Source organism: Artemia franciscana, unplaced genomic scaffold (assembly GCF_032884065.1).
Source record: "Artemia franciscana unplaced genomic scaffold, ASM3288406v1 PGA_scaffold_30, whole genome shotgun sequence".
NCBI lineage: Eukaryota > Metazoa > Arthropoda > Branchiopoda > Anostraca > Artemiidae > Artemia > Artemia franciscana.
This window is the reverse complement of record NW_027062662.1, coordinates 1,212,418-1,234,340: the sequence shown is the minus strand read 5'-3', so window position 1 is coordinate 1,234,340 and position 21,923 is coordinate 1,212,418. Positions and strand designations below refer to the sequence as shown.

At 33.2% G+C, this 21,923-nt stretch overlaps 1 protein-coding gene across 4 annotated transcripts in view; it reads right to left on the bottom strand.

The window, feature by feature from the left end:
* Nucleotides 1-21,923, bottom strand: part of LOC136041594 (small G protein signaling modulator 2-like) — a 191,634-nt gene that overhangs the window by 73,711 nt on the left and 96,000 nt on the right. For all 4 annotated transcript variants that reach the window (XM_065726296.1, XM_065726295.1, XM_065726297.1 and 1 more), the window contains 3 exons: nt 7,624-7,719; nt 3,708-3,897; nt 661-815 (listed from right to left, as the gene is read on the bottom strand). In XM_065726296.1, coding sequence (XP_065582368.1) covers nt 661-815; nt 3,708-3,897; nt 7,624-7,719 — 441 coding nt within the window. The remainder of the gene's footprint in view (nt 1-660; nt 816-3,707; nt 3,898-7,623; nt 7,720-21,923) is intronic.

Here is a 21,923-nt window from a genome sequence, read left to right as displayed (position 1 = left end):
TTTTGGAAAGATTATGTTGAAACACATATGTGGGCTCACAATAGATACCGTAAGTAGTTTCTCGGGTAGGCGGAGTGAAATGTGTAGATACCATTCAGAAATAAATACCCTTTTTAGGAATTAATATACCACAATATATACTACCTACACAAATGAATATTGACCTCATCATATATTACCGTTACTAGAGCCTCCCACTCAAGTTGTATTTCTTGTAATCAGAAGTAGCGCAGCTTGTATGTTTTAATTCTAAGCCGATAAACAGTCTGAACGTTCAGTTTCTGTCTCTCAATGCAGGAAGGCTGCAAGAGTCAAACATTTCTTCCGAGGAATCACAGAATGCTTAGAGTTTGCTTTCAGAAAAAAAAAAAATCCGTCTGACGAATATCTTAGACATTTTCAGAGATTAGATGCAGAGCACTAGCTCTACTATCTGTAAGTCATTTAACGAAAGAGTGTTTGATTCTCAACTTTTTTTAGCCACAAAAAAAGGTCGGTTTTTCTAATATCACAGTCCTTTAAATAAAAACAAAGATTAGTTTAACGAGTTTTACAAGAACTTAGAGGAGGAGCTATGGCTTGCGTTATATAGATCGCACCCTGACATGTCGCAAGAGTGCTAACTTTCACAGTCACTGTAAGAAAAGAAATTTGACTTGCCTATTCTGACAATACTTAAGTCAAAATCCCGATTAAGCAGTGGAAACAACTGCATTTTAATATCTTTCAAATGCTTGGTACATGAATACCATCCTTCAAACGCTCTTGATATTATCTGACGTCTCATGCTTGAACAGAGGACTGACAGTGAGTCTCTAAAAGTAAAAGTAGATTATTAAAATAAAACGAAAAAAATATAAATGAAAACCTAAAAATTTGAAAAAATTTGAACAAACAAAACATCAAGTTTTGGTCAAGCTTGTAATAATACTTAATTAATCAAATATGTAAACTAAAAACTACAAAGTAATCTGTTGGTATAATAGTAATATTGTATTGGCCTTTAAAAAAATTGGGAGGGAAAAATCTGTCTGAACTTGTGCCAGCTGAAGATAGAAAAGGAGCCACAATTGGTGATAAAGAAGGAAAGAGTTAAAGAGAGGTGGGTAAAACGTTTTGAAAGTATGCTAAGCCGTAATAAAGTTACAGGACATGATCTAGAAAATAATGTGACACATGAGAAGTGAAGGTGATGAAGTGAAGATTTATTTTGAGGAATAATTAAAGATAGTACTAAAATGACAAGAAATAATTAGGATCCAGCTGCTGATAGTGTGGTAAATAAGTTTAAAAAAGACAAAAACAAATAAGCAAACGGTAACCTGGAAGTTAAACATAACTTACTAAAGATTATGAATATGAGTTTTAAAAAAAGGCAAAATACCCTGCGATTTTATGAAAACTGTAATTAAACCCCTCTGTAAGGAACGTGATAAGGGTGAATGTGGTATTTATAGTGACATTAGCTTGGTTTCATTAGAAAGAAAATTACCAAGCATAATGATACTTCTTAGGCTTAAATATGATATAGATAAAGTCTTAAGAGAAGAAGAGTTTGATCTTAGGAGGGAGAGGAAGAGAACGTGTCCATCAGATTTTCGTTCTTTGATTAATAATCACAAAGTGCCTGAGTCGTCAAGCACTTTAGTCCTTAATTTTATAGATTATGAGCAAGCGTTTGATCCGGCCGATAGAGGAGGTTTAACAAAGGCCATTTCATTGCAGTATATACCATATAAATACATTAAAATGATAAGTACGGTTTATGAGAACAATATTGCTATGGCTAAGGTAGGAAATAAGGTTAGTAGCTGGTTTCATATTGAACCTGGAGCTGAGCAAAGTTGCGTTCTATCTCTACGGAAATAGCTAGAGCTGAGCATGAAATCTGAGTGTAAAGTACAAGTCTCGTAAACTTAGATTATGCTGATGATTTATGTGTCTTAGATAAAAACGTTAGCAATATGAATGATCTTTCGAGGTTTTGAGAGTTCAGGGCGCAAGAATAAATTTGAAAGTCAGTGTTAGGAAGGCTAAGTCACCTTGACTGGGAATGCTGGGTAACACGATGATTGGTCAGGTGGATAGCTTCACTTACTCAAGTAGCACTATTAAATGGTGGATACACAGACGATATTAAAATTTGAGTAACAAAGGCCAAGGGTATTTTTGATAGTTGAAGTAAGTTTGAAAAGATAGGAAGATAATTCGGCAGACTAGGATCAGAATATTGGAAGCTACAGTGATGTCATGATCAAGCACGGTGATTGAACGTGGTGGCTCCGAAAGACCAATTTGTTAGATATTTTCCACGGGAATTGTATACGGAATCTTTTGGGTACCTGTCTGACAGACCGTACTTCAAACAATTACGAACAGTTTGGTACTATCCTGCATCGCAGGGCTGCAAGGAGAGAAGGGGTGAGATAAAAGGATTTGGGGGAAACACACAATTTTTCGGTACGTGTATAGAGGCAGGCTTTGAATAGATTGGAATGGAGAAGGTGTGTGCGTAGATTTTTTAACCTCAGGTGGCCTAGTGCTACAATAAGCTATTAATTGTAGTAATAGCATTAGTTAGGGTTTAAAACATTAATTTCTTTAACAAATGCAACCAAAATTCATTGACACTTAAATATCTGATCATTGAGGACTGTGCATTTAAACAGCCTTCAAACTGTATACGTAGTTTTCTAGCCTTGAGCTATATTACACTTTGTATCACTTTTCATACTTTAATAAGTTCTTACACACTAGGCTACCACAAAAATCAAAGTAGCAATCATATTTTTTGTCTAAAATCATCACAACGACCATAAACAAAACGTAATATAAACGTACCTGACTCAAAATTCTATGTAGAGTTCGAGTTTACTCCGACCAGGCTACGTTAGGGACAGAATTCGATCTGTAAGATTATACACTGCAACGTAAAGTCTTCAGTTATGCTTCTATGAAGTGTTCTATTGTGTTTTATGACAGTACCATTAATTAAAAAAACATCAGTGAGCTACTCTACCATCCTTCCCTAGATCCTTCCTGACAACCTCTCATCAGCTGGCCCTAGACGGCTGACTGAAAAGGACGATCTTCGGCAATTCTATGAATGCCAAACATATTTAAGATATGGTTGACATTCCATAGCTTGATCTTTGCTAATGCATATTGTATAATACCATAACATACGATACAAACAGCTTCAGAAGATGTAGTACTGCCCTGAAGTTGTAGTTGTATTAGGGATCCAAAGATTGTTAACGTTCGAATTTTGACCGACGAAAAGCGCTCTCAAATGTCATTAATTAATTTGGCTTATTTATTTATGCAGTTCAACTGAGCAATATTGAAGAAAAATATGATATCGCCCTAGCCACTTCATTAAAACTAACAAAAGAAAAATCATTGAAAATGGCTGTAAAAAAGAATTTTTATTTTATGTCCTTGGTACTAAAACAACTATGCACGAATAGTTTTCGGCTGAAATAGCAGTAATGTCGTTCCAATTTATTTAATTTTCTTAGACAGAGAGACACTTTTGTTATATACATCATCAATATACAATAGAACCATATCAGCGACTTTCAAAGACTTGTTAGTAGTGACTGATAAACATTCAATTAACAACAATACCGACAACATTAATAAAAGAATGAAATGAAATGAGACAAAAAGCTCCGATTTATTTCTACCTCCTTAACCTAACTTACCCATTAGAAAGTAAATGTGACGAAATTGTGTCCTTTCCTGCTTCAAAAACCTCTTGTAAGCTGTCTGTGTAACTTAAGCTACTCTTAGAAGAGCTGGTTCCATGACTTGAAATATCGTCTGATCTCTTTAGAGATCTTCTTTGACGAGATTCCTTGGATAAGCTTCTTGGTGGCGAAGGAGTTTCTCGAGCTACAAAAAAAAGAAGAAAAAAAAAGGAGTAACTGCAACATGAAAATAGGATACTTGAAAAATACTCTTTTTGTAATTGTAATTGAATAATGAACAAGGATGAATAATGAATAATGATTGAAATCTCAAAGTTAAGATTTGTGAATTCTCATTTGACAAACTTTGGTGAAGGTGACTTTTTTTGCAGCAATAATATTTTATTTGAAGATAAAGTTTTTTAAATGCTATCCATAGAAAAAATTCAATATTTTTAAATATAAACACATAAATTAGTAACAATAAATGTTTTAATAAGCTCCAAGTATCTAAATTGACTAAGACAAATAGGAGCGGTGGTTTAAGCTTTATTTTTATTAGTACACAAATTTGTCAATACTAAAAAAAAAAAATATGTTACATTTATAAATTAAAAGCCCTGACTATTTTGACAATCTGAAAAATTGACTATAATGGATTCTTTTTCAAAAATAAACAGAGTTATTTTGGCAAGGATTTATGACTGAATCCTGTTTTTTACTATTAAAACTAAAATAAAAAAAAAATAGGAAAAAATACGTGGCTTTTTTACCACTAAAAACAATAAAATAAAAGAATAAGAAAACATGGAATAAAAAATATTAATTTAGTGTAAAGAGCGGGGAGCTGAGTAAGGGGTAGCCCCCCTCATACATGGAATAATTTCTTTTTGATTTAAGCTTCAATTCTGATCCTTACTTTCAGTTGAAAAAAACTTGTCTTTTTATTTAATTACCAGACCGCTGTTTAAATAATACCAGAACAATGAGTAAACTGTGTAACACACATGCCTTTCCCTAGGGGTTCTTGAGTGTCACTGTCAAATATGAGAGTACAAAGACAACACGTCTTCGAGCTGGGCAAGAACTATGAAAAACGGTTATTGTGGCTGAAGATAATTTCTTAAACCCCATTGGCCTACCCTAACGTAAAGATCGAAACCGATCAAAAATAGGATTTTAAATGCCAAATGAGAATTTGAACTGCCAACGACGGATACTAACGAACAACTGAGAAATAAAAGAAAAAAATCATTCACTCAAACAAACGAAGGAGCAATTTTTGATCAAGGAAAAAACAAACGAAAAAATAAGCGCAGAAAGTCGTTGGCAGTTCAAATTCGTTTAGATTTTGTGCAAATTGCGAATATTGGCGAATAACTCACTTTATTGCTTTTTAGGTATTTGATTTTGATTCTTATGATTTTTGGCCTTTCATTGAATTTTATTTAATTTTTTGGCGTTTTTTCATTGGTTTCTATGTACTTTCTGTGCTTGTTTTTGTTTTTTCCATGATCATACTATTTTGTTCGCGCTGAAGAAGAAAGGGGGATATTCTCTCGAAATATTCACTTTCTGTGTTTTCTTCAGTGTTTTTGTTTGGCCTTTAAAAACCCCATTTTTGATCGTTTTCTTTCTTTATATTACGGCTGATTTCTCAAAAACTGTGAAGGTTATAACTGTGATTATGATCTGAAAGCGTGAGTATGTGTTGAACCAAACACAGATGGAGTTTATTGTGTTGCGAAAGCAACACTTTGGTTTTGTCGTGCTTTTTTTAGTTCCTAGCACCTCGATTTCAGCTTATTCCTAGGAAGTGGTAAGGGTTTTACCTCTGCGGTTTTTACGGAAAGTGTGGACCTTAGGCCGGATTAATGGATATGACTTTGCATTTTGGAAAGCTTCGTAGAACTCTTGTCTGGGGCCAAAAAGGAGAGTTTTTGCTTGTCCTTGAGTCAGAGCCTATAGTATGTGAAGTGAAGTGCAGTTTTACAGCCTATGTCAGAAAGAACTATCTAAAGTTATGCAGTCAAGCTTTCAATTCATCATACCATGTTTCTTCTTTCGAGTGGAAAGCTCCGTTCTAGCAGGCAAGTAGGCAGACACCAGTTCCAAATTGAAGATGGACTAAAATCTTTAAGTGTTAAATATATGCCACAGTTACCTGGCCCCACAGCCAATATATCTTCTTTGAGTGATAAATAGAAAAATTTACCGAAACAAAAAAGCAGCATTTTCCCACGGGTCCGAAAGTGCTGCCATCTTTTGTTTCTACCCATTTCTGTTCGTGATTTCAGCTGAGTTTATGATTCGGTTTTTCGCATTTGGGATATTAGCAAAGAAATGTATCAGATGTGCCTCTTAAACTTTAAAAGTTATCTCATTGCTAAAGAAATTAGAGTCTATCCTTTGCTCTTTTCTAAGTGACGACGTTAGAAACCTGGCCTATGGCAAAAAAGTCAACTTTTGAACTAAGACCGATAGATTTCTTCGATGGCAGTCTATAGCTGTTAATGAGCTGATCAAAGTATATGTAATCCATTTTTTGGTAGAAAAATTCCTTCTTGAGATGTAACGTTTGAAAGTTTAAAGGTGTTGACAACTTCAGTAGTTAGGTACACACTGAAACTAAAAATAGGCCGATGCCATTAGGGGAGTCTTAAGCAACAGTCAGCTGTTAGCTCAAAATCATCTTCGGCAATGAGGGGTTCGGAACTTTTGATAGTTGGTGTACCTATTATTTGTTTCCGGTGTATTTGATGGCAAGACTAATTTGGTTCCAGTGATAAGACATGTAGGGGACGTGTTTATTTTTAGATCCTTACAAATTAACAACTTCAGCGTTTAATAAAAGCGAGGAAACAAAACCAAAGTGTTGCTCTCGCAACACTTTGCTCGGCGAAGCCGAACAAACGTTGCCATAGCACCTCACGTTGCCCATGCAACGTAGATCTATTTTTTGTTGAATTTTCACCCACGTTTATTTTTTGTAAATTTGGCTTCCACTACTACCAAAGGGATACTAATTTTCAATATAAAATAAAGTCCCGATATGCAATAAATTTAGAAGATATAAATGGTTATTCTTCTTAATATTGTTCATTATAAATATCTTAAGAAACGGTGTGAATAAACATATGCTACGCTGTCGCAACATTAATTGAAAACTTCTTTCCTAGCTTCAATCTTATGCTCATCCGTGTATCTGAAAGCTTAGAAAGGTTGCACTAACGAAAATAACGAACTTTAGCCAAGTTATTTACAGTTACCAATTCTCTGTTTCTTGACCAACTGTGTATCTCAGTTCCAATTTTATATCTTCTTCTTTTAAAAAAATTGAATTTTCACTAACTTTAAGACAAGGAACAAGTTTGTTGAGCCTTTAATCAAGAAAAGTGAATCAAAATAAGTGAATTATGAAGGTTTAAGACAGGAATCACTTCTAGACCTTTTGGCTAAGATCAAAGTGTAGTATAATCTCATTTTTGTTGAATTTTCTCCCACTTTTCTTTTCTTCAATAAAAAGTGAGATTTTTTTCAGTAAAAAAAGGCCTCATATGTCCTACATTTCAAAGATATGAATGGTTGTGTCAGTTTCTACTAAAAAAAAAATTAAAAGTTAACAATTCAATTTAATTGTCCTCACTGCTTTAATATTGTCACTGATTGCTTTTAAAATTTTTTTTTACTAAATTGCAGTTACCGCTGCAACCATGAGAATTTTATACCTTAATATATGAATCTATTTATTCGATAAGAAACCTCTTCAAATCCTACAACCAATGAGAACAAAAAATAGTTAGCCTTGTCACTGATTTTTTTTTTAATATACATGACATTTGTATATCTTAAAAAATGATTCTACTTATTCGGCAAATAACCTTTGTAAAAGCTTGGAACAATAAAAATAAAACATAAATGCTGTACAAACCTGGCATTGGTGAATTACAAACAATCCTAAAGACATAATCACCACTTTGTTCATCCTTCTCTGATGATCTTCGGCGCAGTCTTGGAAATATTTTCCCTGTAAATATAGGACAGAAAGTTTAAGATAGTTTGGTCGTGTTTCACAGATAAAGAATGGTTGTCTGAAAAGAATAGTGCTTTTTGATGCTCCATCCGGGGCCAAGGGAACAGCAATTAGACGGGAAGAGATCATAAGAATTAACTAAAAACATTTCTGAGACCACACTGGCTAAGCGTGAAAAGATCAGAAAAAAGTAGAAAAGAAGAAAAATAAGGATATTTACAGCCAATGAAAAAGAAAATGCAATGTAAGCATTTTGGCCAAGACCTGCGCTGTCCTCAGTCCACAAATAAAAAGGACTTTAAAGAAAACCACTGAAATAAATAGAAACCAAACATTAGAAAAGACTATTAAAATAAAGTGAGACCCATCCCAAGCAGCAGTGAAAGAGTAAGGACGGTTGTTAACGACACAAGGTAAAAGAGTAACTTCGAATTACTCTTTCACTGTTGCTTGGAAAGGGTTTTCAAGGTCTAGTTTTTATTTATTTCAGTGGTGTTTTTTAAGGTTCGGTTTTTATTTACTTTAGTTGTGTTTTTTTAAGGTTTGGATTCTATTTATTTCAGTAGTGTATTTTAAAGGTTTGGTTTTTATTTATTTTAGTGGCATTTCTTAAGGTTGATTTTCATTTATTTTAGTGGTGTTTTTTCATGTTTGGTTTTTATTTATTTTAGGGGTGTTTTTCAAGGTTCGTTTTTTATTTTATTTTAGTGCTATTATATATGTGCTGCTACGAACTTTTGATTCAAGTTCTGGTCACTTTAGGCATGAATCACTCCTCCACTAGGGTTAGTCACTCCTCCACTAAGGTTAACCGCCAAACATCTTTTCAAAAAATAAAAATTGAACATAAGACCCAACTCTTTCACAACACTGACGGAAAACTTCCTGGTAAATCTTACCTCCTTCCTCCCATGATTTTTCTTGGCGATGTTCAAGATATCCCTCACCATTTGCGCCGGAAGTCACATTAATGTAATATTTTATGTTACAAAGAAAACATTTTTCTGCAATATCAAGGGAGATATTACCCCGTAGCACCTGTGTTTAAGCTTGATCGAAAGGAAGGAAATTATATATTAGTTTATGTAAATTAATTTATATATTAATTTATACCATGCGGCATTGCTGCCTTTGGAGTACGAAGTTTAATATATATTTTTTTTTACTATGAATCAATGAGCTATCTCAGAATCTTCAATCATTAGCAACTTTCTTCTCTTTTGGTTGAAACTGCATTTTGGTGCCACAAATGTCAGAGAACACCACTTTGCTGGGGAAGATTGGGGAGCCCTGAAACTTCTAAGTTCCGTTCAAATAGGCTTTATCTCGAATATTTAGGACTACTAGTTTGATGTGGTAGCCCCAGGGAAAAAAAAACAACAACATACAAACAAAAACAAACAAACACACATCCGTGATCCTCCTTCTCGAATAGGGCATTCAAAATTCCTCAATTTTGTAAATAGGAGCTTCAACCCTCTATGATAGGATTATCTGATGGATACTGAAAACTTTACCATATTTTTTTCTCTAGCGGAAGTTTCTGTTTGTAATGAAATTCATGTAATGTAGTTTTCTATTTGCTGTAATGGAATTGGATTCTGTAATTTTCATTAAGACCAATTGCACCTTCGGGCTGCTTTCCCCTATTCCAAAAATAATAGACATTTTTCAGGCTCGTAGCTTTTGATGAGTAGCTATGAACTTTAGAAATTTTATATATTTGACTCAGCGTAAAAAGTAAATTCTTTCATGGTATCTAGTGATATCAAAACTCCTGTTTTTTAGAGTTCGATTACAATTAGCCCTGGTTTTTTATTGCTTTCAGTTCGTTACAGCGAAGTGTTTAATATTTTTATATCCTCTCCATTTTGTGACTATTCACAACATGCTTTAAATGATGCCAAACCTTGGATTTTCAAAACTGAAATTTATATTTTTCACTGTAAAAATTAACACAAAGAAAGTCTGATAGCCTAGAAAATCCCTAGAGTGCCTGGGAGCCACTTAAAGTAATTTTTATTGTTATTATTATTATGAGAGCCCAAAGATTAGGGACACATAAGGATTGTAGAAATTTGACAGTTCCTTATCCATAAAAGCATGCCGAGGTCTCAAAAAAGTAGTTTTTAGAATCGGATTTTGTGTAATTTTAATGTGTTGCCACAAAATCTCCTGGAAAGGTCTTAGATTGTCTTAAGGCGCAGGTTCCTTGTATCCCCGCAATTTTGTGGTTATTTACAATATTAATGAATATGATGTCAAATAGCTACCAATACTGGAAACAACTCACTGTAGCACCAAGCCACCTGAGGCCTACAGAGCTAGACACGGTCTTCCTCCATCCCAATCTATTCAAAGCATCTCTCTTCACACCCTCGTAGGAAGTTCTAATTTCTCTTAAATATTTCCTTACGATATCTCCCACCCCAACAGAGGACGGCCTGTATTTCTTTTAGCCTTGGACAGTTGGCAGAAATTGAAAATCTTTGGCAATCTGTCATCCTACATCTGCAGAAGCTGCCCTATCCATCTCAATCTTTCTTTCATTAAATCCCTAGAGAGTGAGATCGAATTATATTTTTCATACTATTTGGAATATGGTCAGTCAGTCTTGTATCCAAAAGTGACAATCGTAGTCAATTTCCCTGGAAAAAATCTAGCAAATCTTCCTCCGTTTTTCGGGGCACCCATGCATCAGAAACATATTTGACCACTGGCATCACTGCAGCTTGAAATATTCTAATCTTGGTTTACAGTCTTATCTAACTATTCTTTCAAATTTTTTCCAACTGTGAAAAATCGCCCTAAGCATTGCCTATTCAACTTCTAGCATCTTCACTGCTCCCACCGTCTTTAATAATAATTAAATAAAAAAAAAAAAATAAGTTTTTTTAAATGAAAGTAAGGAGCGACATTAAAACTTAAAACGAACAGAAATTACTCCGTATATGAAAGGGGCTTTTCCTCCTCGACACCCCGCTCCTTGCGCTAAAGTTTCTTATTGTTTTAAAAAGTAGAGTTGCGAGAAAGAATCAAACTTTAGCGCAAGGAGCAGGGTGTCGAGGAGGAAAAGCCCCTTTCATATACGGAGTAATTTCTGTTCGTTTTAAGTTTTAATGTCGCTCCTTACTTTCATTTAAAAAACTTATTTTTTTTTTTATTTAATTTCTGAAAGTTTTTGAATTAATGCATGTCTGATTTTGGCTCTCCGTACATAAATTACTAAAATGAAATTTGCATATTAATTCTTTTTTTGGCTAAATGGCTTTCTCTTAGTTTTGATCAGACGATTTTGAGAAATAAGGGGTGGGGAAGGAGGTCTAGTTGCCTTCCAATTTTTCGGTTACTCAAAAAGGCAACTAGATCTTTTAATTTTTAACAAACGTTTTTATTAGTAAAAAAAAACGTAACTTAAGAATTAACTTACGTAACAAACGTACATAACTTAAGTAACTTACGTTACGTTTTATCCCAATTCTTTAAGAATGACCCCTGAATCAGAAAGGCCGTAGAATAAATAGTTGAAATTATTTAAAAAAAATTTAGCATAAAGAGCGAAGTATTTATCTCCTCCTAAATACCTCGCTCTTTATGCTAAAGCATTTTTAGAACCCTTCATATGCGTAATAATCTCTGTTCGTTTTAAGTTTTGATGCTTCTCCTTACTTTCAATTGAAAAAACTTTTTCATGTTTATATTTTCATTGTTTTTTTTTTATAGTAATGCTAGAAAGTCCTGCGCCCTTTTCATTGAATTTCTCTTCCCCCATGAAATACTCCTCCAAGGAAAGATCCTCCCATATAGCCCCCTCCCCTGAACCCCACACCCAAACCCAAAAAATCCCCCTGATAACATCAGTACACTTCCCAGTAACCATTACTGTATGTAAACATTGGTCAAAGTTTGTAACTTGCAGCCCCTCCCCCAGGTACTGTGGGGGGTAAGTCATCCCCAAAGACATAGTTATTATGGTTTTCGACTATGCGGAACAAAATGGCTATCTCAAAATTTTGATCCGTTGACTTTGGGAAAAAAATGAGCGTGGGAGGGGGCCTAGGTGCCCTCCAATTTTTTTGGTCACTTAAAAAGGGCACTAGAACTTTTCATTTCCGTTAGAATGAGCCCTCTTGCAAAACTCTAGGACCACTTGGTCGATACGATGACCCCTGGGGAAAAAAAAAAAAAACAACAAAAAAACAAATAAACACGCACCCGTGATTTGTCTTCTGGCAAAAAATACGAAATTCCACATTTTTGTAGATTGGACCTTGAAATTTTTTCTATAGGGTTCTCTGATACGTTGAATGCGATGGTGTAATTTTCGTTAAGATCCTATGACTTTTAGGGGGTGTTACCCCCTATTTTCCAAAATAAGGCAAATTTTCTCAGGCTCGTAACTTTTGATGACAAAGACTAAATTTGATGAAACTTATATATTTAAAATCAGCATAAAAATCCAATTCTTTTGATATATCTTTTAGTATCGAAATTCCGTTTTTTAGAGTTTTGTTTACTATTGAGCCGGGTCGCTCCTTACTACAGTTCGTTACCACGAACTGTTTGATACTACCAAGGTAAGTGAAGCTGTCCGCTTGATCGATCTTTTCATTACACAGTGCCACCTCAGCGATTTAGTCTTCATAGGGTTAATTTTCAAATCTATTTTTGGACTCTGAACCCATAAGACCTCTAAATGTCCAACTATTTTGATCACACTTTCATTTAGGATGATTAAATCAACAGCATAATCTAAGTTCAGGAAAGCTTTACTTCCTATGAGAGTCAAAACATGACAAAAACCTGTCAACTTTCCCATGTCAACTTTCCATGTAATGTCAACTTTCCCACAAATCTATAACGGTATGCTATTATGGTTAAGAATTTTGTTGGCCTAATATGCAAGTATACCAGAGGGTTTGCTATATATTACCGATACATGAATTTTATATATATATATATATATATATATATATATATATATATATATATATATATATATATATATATATATATTAGAATATAAATCTTTCATTCTAAGATTTCACTTAAAATCTCCTGGACCAGTCCTCAAATTGCCATTAGGACAGTTATTTTTTCATACATGCTCTGTTATGTATTTACAAATTATGCAATGAATATGGTGCTCTTAATACGGATTTTGTTAAAATATAGCAATAGACATATATGTTACTTCTAACCTCATTCCAAATTTCCCAAGCATATATGCCAGTCTCTCATTATAGATTAGAATTATGTGGGTGTAAATCTTTTATTAAAAAAAAAAATTTAACATCAATAATTAACAACGAACTTAACACAATCTGATCCTTTGAAACGACATCATATGGAAGAGGAATAATCAAATAAACATATGAAAAAAAAATCTTAATCGAAGAAGGAGTTTACAAAAACAATACAAAAAACAAATCATAATTACAACTTTATGAGTTTCATTAAATAAAAAAAACAAGTTTTTTCAACTGAAAGTAAGGAGTGACATCAAAACTTAAAACGCACAGAAATTACTTCGTATATGAAAGAGGCTGCTTCCTCATCAACGCCCCGCTCTTTACGCTAAAGTTTGACTCTTTCTCTCAAGTCTTCTTTCTAAAACGGTAAAAAACTTTAGCGTAAAGAGCGGGGCGTTGATGAGGAAGCAGCCTCTTTCATATACGAAGTAATTTCTGTGCGTTTTAAGTTTTGATGTCACTCCTTACTTTCAGTTGAAAAAACTTGTTTTTTTTATTTAATTTCTGAACGTTTTTGAACCAATGCATGTTTTGATTTTGGCTCTCCGCAGAGGAATAATCAAAACGAAATTTGCATATTTTTTTTTTTGGCTCAATGGCTTTCTCATAACTTTGATCGAATGATTTTGAGAAAAAAAGAGCGGGGGACGAAGCCTAGTTGCCCCCCGATTTTTTGGTTAATTAAAAAGGCAACTAGAACTTTTAATTTTTTACGAATCTTTTTATTGGTAAAAGATTTACGTAACTTATAAATTAGCTTACGTAAAGAACTTTTGTATTCTCATGTTTTTATTACATATATGAGGGGATTCGCCCCATCGTCAGTACCTCGCTCATTACACTAAAGCTTAAATTTCATCCCAATTCATTAAGAATGACCCCCTGAATCACAAAAGCCGTAGAATAAGTAGTTGAAATTACCGAAAACACTTTAGCGTAAAGAGCGAGGTATTAGAAGGAGGTGAGCCCCTCATATGGGTAATAATTTCTGTTTGTTTTAAGTTTTATTGCTGTTCCTTACTTCCAGCTGAAAAAGCTTTTTCACTTTTATTTTTTAATTGTTTTTTTAAAATAATGCTAGCAAATCCTGCTCTCCCTTCATGGAAATTTTCTTCTCCCATTACAAATTCTCGAAGGAAAGTTCCCCCAGCATATCCCCCTCTTCTCAACCCCTCCTCCAAACCAAAAAAATCCTCCTGAAAACGCCTGTATACTTCCCAATAACCATTACTATATGTAAGCACAGGTCAAAGTTTGTAAATTGTTGCCCCTCCCACGGGGACTGTGGGGGAGTAAGTCGTCCCCAAAGACATAGTTATAAGGTTTTTCGACTACGCTGAATAAAATGGCTATCTCAGAATTTTGATCCGTTGACTTTGGGAAAATAATTAGCGTGGGAGGGGGCCTAGGTGCCCTCTAATTTTTTGGTCACTTAAAAAGGCCACTAGAACTTTTCATTTCCGTTAGAATGAGCCCTCTTGCAACATTCTAGGACAACTGAGTCGATACGATCACCCCTGGGAAAAAAAACAAAAAAAAAACAAAAAAACAAAAAAACAAATAAACACGCATCTGTGATCTGCCTTCTGGCAAAAAATGCAAAATTCCACATTTTTGTAGATAGGAGCTCGAAACTTCTACAGTAGGGTTCTCTGATACGCTGAATCTGATGGTGTGATTTTCGTTAATTTATTATTATCACAAATATTAATATTTAAATCTAAGAAATGATCTTCATGACCAGCGCCATGACTAGGCTCAAGAATAAGCTCTGATGGATATATATTTTTAGAAATATCAATGAAATCCTTACAATTTAAGACCAAAATATCATCTAAATATCTTTTATTATTTGACAAAGCATGTTTTAAATTAATAGGATTATTCTTATCCATCATATATTTATATTCTAGTTGACTTAAAAACAAGTCAGCTATAAATGGGCTGGCATTCCCCCCCATGGGAATTTCCATTATTTGCTTGTACAAATCACCCCCAAATCTTATATAAGTATTGTATAAAACAAATTCCAATAACTCAAAAATCATATCCAAGCTGTAACATCTCAAGTTAACTGTAGTATTAAAGCAGTTTGTCCATATGGCTTTTTTATTATAACTGTCTATTTTTAAGAACCTTTTACTAGATAAGAGGAAATATTTCTTTATAACAGTTTTTAAATTGTCAAACACTAAATTAAGTGATAAATTAGTATACATTGTCGCAAAATCGAAAGACTCAATTCTTTTAGCTGAAACCATTGTTAAAGAATCTATCACCTGCAGTGAATTATCAACACTCCAATATGGATTAAAATTCGAAAATTTTTTAATACCAGAACAATAGGTTTTAAGTTTATTTACAATTTCCTTTAAAATTAAAGAGAGGTCAGTAGCAGCAATGCGGGTTGGACATTTAGCTGCTCCAGCAATAAACCGTGGTTTAGGGGGATTCTTATGAAATTTTACAGTCCAATATAGGAAAGGGAACTTTTTATCATTGTCATTTATTTTAATATTAAAATTTTAAAAAAGTATTTCTTCAGTCTTTCCAATTAAATTCTCATCCTCTATATTTACCTTTTCATAAACATTAGTTGTGCATAACTCCCTTTTTAAGATATCACAATACAGCTTCTGACAAATTATGGCAAAATTATTATTAGCTTTATCCACTGGCACAATTACAAATTCATTCTTTAGATTAGCAATTGCTTGTTTAGTCTTCGCATTATAAAATAATGATTTAGTGTTACTATTTTTTACGTTAGAATATATTTTATTTCTTACTCTACTAATAACTAAATTCTTCCAACTTTGAAAACTCTCTTTATTTTTATTCTCTTTCTTACACCACTTATCAATAAATAAATCAAAATCATTTTCCAAGCCATCAAGAACACTCGATGGTTTCAGATGATGAGAAAGACGGAAATTAGCCCCTTTATTCATTATAATTTGAAGATCATCCTGCTTTATTATTGACAAGTCCCCTGTTATAACATGTTTGTAAGTAGGATTTACAAATGGGCCAAGTTGCTTACAATTACAAACCTGTTTCCAATTTATATCGCTATCTAGTTTGTTTAGTATTAAATTATATATATATATATATATATATATATATATATATATATATATATATATATATATATATATATATATATATATATATATATATATATATAAATATATATATATATAAATATATATATATATATATATATATATATATATATATATATATATATATATATATATATATATATATACATATATATATATATATATATATATATATATATATATATATATATATATATATATATATATATATATATATATATAAATAAATATACATATATATATACTAGCTTTTGGGGTGGCGCTTCGCGCCACCCCAATTCCTAGTTGATGGGGCGCTTCGCGCCCCCACAAGCCCCCCAGCGCGCGTAAGTCGTTACGCGCCATATTAGTTACGCGCCATTGTAGTTGTGTCCCTGTGTCACACCGGTGAATATATATATATATATATATATATATATATATATATATATATATATATATATATATATATATATATATATATATATATATATACATATATATATATATATATATATATGTATACATATATATATATATATATATACATATATATATATATATATATATATATATATATATATATATATATATATATATATATATATATATATATATATATATATATATATATATATATATATATATATATATATATATATATATATATATATATATATGTGTGTGTGTGTGTGTGTGTGTGTGTGTGTGTGTGTGTTTTTAATTACGTAAAACATGCGAATATACAACATTCTTCGCTGTCCCATTGTCTGTGCATATAAATAGATTGTCAAGTTTACTGACTTTCAACATGCAACATATAATTGTCCATGGGAAAAACAATCCGTATTCAGATCTATACCTCCTTATTCTAATGATGTGTCCCTGTGTCCTGGTCGTCATTTATATTCCCTGTGTCCCGGTCGCCATTTGTGTCCCGGTGTCCCAGTTTGTAATTTCTCTTCGAGTGTCCCGGTCGTCATTTATATTTCCTGTGTCCCGGTGTCCCGGTCGTCATTTGTGTCCCGGTGTCCCGGTCTGTAATATTTATTTGAACAATCCCTGTGTCCCTGTATATATATATATATATATATATATATATATATATATATATATATATATATATATATATATATATATATATATATATATGTTTTTAACTACGTAAAACTTGCGAATATACAAAATTCTTCGCTGTCCCATTGTCTGTGCATACAAATAGATTGTCAGGTTTACCGACTCTTGAACATGCAACATATAATTGTCCATGGGAAAAACAATCTGTATTCAGATCTATACCTCTTGATTCTAATGATTACCCTTGAGCTTTGTTGATGGTGATTGCTAATCGAACGTTCCCTGTGTCGCCGTCGTCATTTATATATTACGCCTGTGCCCCCGGCGTCCCCGTTGTAGTTGTGTCCCTGTGGCCCGGTCGTCATTTATATTTCCCTGTGTCCCGGTTGTGATTTGTGTCCGGGTGTCCCAGTCTGTAATTTCTCTTTGAGGTTCCCGGTCGTCATTTATATTCCTTGTGTCCCGGTCGTCATTTGTGTCCCGGTGTCCCGGTATGTAATTTCATCAGTTGACAAACATGACGTCAGTCGACAAACAACTTCATGACGAATACGGCTCAATCCTTATAATGACGTCAGTCGAAAACATGACGTCAATTGAGACACACACACAGACAACTTATTTATATATATATATACATATATATATATATATATATATATATATATATATATATATATATATATATATATATATATATATATATATATATATATATATATATTAAATTATATATGCATAATTGTATTACAAAACTGTAAAGCTGGGTGTAAGACTGACAACCGCATTTTGACATCATTGTCGATGCATCATGATGGCGATTTCAGCCTCTGGGGGAAAGGTTAAAGAATTATTGCAAAAGTTATATTTGTTACACAACTATATGCAAAGAGTAAAAATATTTTCTATTTTTAGTTTCCTGGTGACCACAGAAAGGTGCTATATGAATGCATTTAATCAAAGCAGCTTGTGTATTGGCAACGCCCCAAGGCATTTCCAGACATACATTGGCATTCTACTGGAAAGCGTCGCTTGTGCCGATCGCAATGTTTTCGGAAGAGCTCCTCCAATTGGATTTAGAGATCTTCCAAACTTCAACGTTAGACAACACCCATCAATTGACAATCAGGACCCTAACTCTTTCAATCGAAACCAACAAACAAATATAGACCGCATTGGTTTTAATTCACAAGATTTTGGTCTAAACCGAAATAATTTCAATAATGGTAACGGACAATTTCCTCCCAATAATCAGTTCTCACGTGACGCGATATCACGTCCTCAAAATGGTTTTGGCAACTATTTTCCAGGTAGTCAAGGACAACCCAGTGATATCAATAGCCAATTTGGCATTAACAGCCAAAATCCTCAAGATCAGAACCATTTCAGTTCTGGTTTTTCAAACGATAGGAACCACAATCATCCAGTGACTCCAAGAGTTTATAACAATTCGAACTATTTTAATCCAAATATCGACTCCAATGCAAGAAATTTTGGCAACCAAAATGGTTTCCAACAAAACCCTAATAGCAACTGGAATAGGCCAGATATGCCTAACAATCCTTATGGTGATGATAGTAGAAACAGTTGGCGAAATGATCCCTCCCAAAACCCGAATTCTGGTAGCTACGACCCAAATTATTTGAATTCTAGACCTGGATCCTCATTTAATGATGCGAGAGAGAGGAACAGCTATAACAATAGCGTAGAAGAAGTTAAAATTGCTGTTTCTGCCTTTGTCCTTACAATAGGAAGTATTTTAATTTTACAATGAATTTTTTTTTTAAGTTAACTATCTGTCCAAATATATATAATAAATTTTTTTCTTAATTAATTTATTTCCATGTATTAAATAATTGAATGCTTTATTTCATCATGTAGAAAGCTTTTCAAACTGTTCCCATTTTAAGTTTCCCAGAAGGCATTAATTATGTGTCCTTTATAAGGTAGTCAAACTAAATTGAACTATAGATATGTTTTAATATAGACTTATTTACAGCCTGCAAAGCAGGCTTTTTACTTATATTGTGTAATATTTTTACTTTTTACTTATATTGTGTAATATTTCATTTAAACAATATAAGTAAATGAAATATTACTTAAGGCACAAGAATGACGCTGATGTCTCTAGAGCTAATGTGTATCTGCTGAATCAGAGACATGTTCGTAGTCTGATCAAACAGTTCTTGGTAACGAACTGTAGTAAGGAGCGACCCGGCTCAATAGTAACCAAAACTCTAAAAAATGCAGTATTTGATGTTTTAAAAAGTAGAGTTAAGAGAAAGAGTCAAACTTTAGCGTAAAGAGCGGGGCGTTGATGAGGAAGCATCCCATTTCATATACGAAGTAATTTCTGCTCGTTTTAAGTTTTAATGTCGCTCTTTACTTTCCGTTAAAAAAACTGGTTTTTTTTTATTTAATTCAAAACTAAAGCTGCATTTTATCTTAGGTAGTCAAGTTAAATTGATGTATAGATACATTTAAATATAGACTTGTTGAAAGCATGCAAAGCTGTATACACACTATAAATAAAGGAAAAATTGCTTAAAGCATAAGAATAACACTGATGTCCCTAGAGCTGATATGTATCTGCTGAATCAGGGACAAATATCTTTTAAAAGTAAATTCTGGATAAATTCGGCCCTCTAGGACAATATTTTTAGGAAAATTAACACTGTTAATAAAATCACATAGTGGTGGTGTCCTTTTTCTGTTAAAGCAAGGGTGAATTTCAGACTATGCCGAGTTTCAGCTACTGAGGTGACTCAGTACTGAGGCTACTGAGTCGTCCCTACTAACAGTGGGTCTGTCCTGAGTTTATTGTCTTTGGTATTTCGAGATGGGCTAACTGAGTTAAGTTTACTGTATTGAGGTTTGTCTCTGTTGAATTTCCAAGTTGAGTTGTTTGTTCTGAGCCTGCAATAAGTTGGTACTTAACATAAGAATAAGATGAATAAGATTTAATGAATAAATTAAATTGATAATTAATGAATGCAAATAAGTGAAGGATGACGCATCAGACTTGACGGTACAAGTAGTGGTGCTGATCTCCATTTCACAGCCTTTCAGCTGGACCGTGCTATGGGGGGGGGATAAAATTTTGTTTTAAGGAAGTATTTTAATTTTAGAATGAACAAACTTTTTGGTTTTAAATTATTTATCTGTCCAAGTATGTATAATAGATTTTTTTAATTAATTTATTTCCGTACATTTTAAATAATTGAATGTTTTATTTCATTTCTTTATCTTTTTATTCTATTGCAGAAAGCCTTTCAAACTATTCCCATTTTAAGTTTCCCGGAAGGCATTAATGACGTATCCTGTGTAAGGTAGTCAAATTAAACTGAGCTATAGAGAAGCAATATCCTTTATCCACAATTAAATAAAAAAAACAAGTTTTTTCAACTGAAAGTAAGGAGTGACATCAAAACTTAAAACGCACAGAAATTACTTCGTATATGAAAGAGGCTGCTTCCTCATCAACGCCCCGCTCTTTACGCTAAAGTTTTTTACTGTTTTAGAAAGAAGAATTGAGAGAAAGAGTCAAACTTTAGCGTAAAGAGCGGGGCGTTGATGAGGAAGCAGCCTCTTTCATATACGAAGTAATTTCTGTGCGTTTTAAGTTTTGATGTCACTCCTTACTTTCAGTTGAAAAAACTTGTTTTTTTTATTTAATTTCTGAACGTTCTTGAATCAATGCATGTTTTGATTTTGGCTCTCCGCAGAGGAATAATCAAAACGAAATTTGCATATTTTTTTTTTTTTTTGGCTCAATGGCTTTCTCATAATTTTGATCGAATCATTTTGAGAAAAAAGAGCGGGGGACGAAGCCTAGTTGCCCCCCGATTTTTTGGTTAATTAAAAAGGCAACTAGAACTTTTAATTTTTTACGAATCTTTTTATTGGTAAAAGATTTACGTAACTTATAAATTAGCTTACGTAAAGAACTTTTGTATTCTCATGTTTTTATTACATATATGAGGGGATTCGCCCCATCGTCAGTACCTCGCTCTTTACACTAAAGCTTAAATTTTATCCCAATTCATTAAGAATGACCCCCTGAATCACAAAAGCCATAGAATAAGTAGTTGAAATTACCGAAAATACTTTAGCGTAAAGAGCGAGGTATTAGAAGGAGGTGAGCCCCTCATATGGGTAATAATTTCTGTTTGTTTTAAGTTTTATTGCTGTTCCTTACTTCCAGCTGAAAAAGCTTTTTCACTTTTATTTTTTAATTGTTTTTTTTTAAAATAATGCTAGTAAATCCTGCTCTCTCTTCATGGAAATTTTCTTCTCCCATTACAAATTCTCGAAGGAAAGTTCCCCCAGCATATCCCCCTCTTCTCAACCCTCCCAAAAACCAAAACAATCCTCCTGAAAACGCCTGTATACTTCCCAATAACCATTACTATATCAAACAGTTCGTGGTAACGAACTGTAGTAAGGAGCGATCCGGCTCAATAGTAACCAAAACTCTAAAAAATTGAATTTTGATATAAATAGCTACATCAAAAGAATCAAATTTTAATGTTGATTTTAAATATATAAGTTTCATCAAGTTTAGTCTTAGCTATCAAAAGTTACGAGCCTGAGAAAATTTGCCTTATTTAGGAAAATAGGGGGAAACACCCCCTAAACGTCGTAGGATCTTAACGAAAATGACACCATCAGATTCAGCGTATCAGAGAACCCTACTGTAGAAGTTTCAAGCTCCTATCTACAAAAATGTGGAATTTTGCATTTTTTGCCAGAAGACAAATCACGG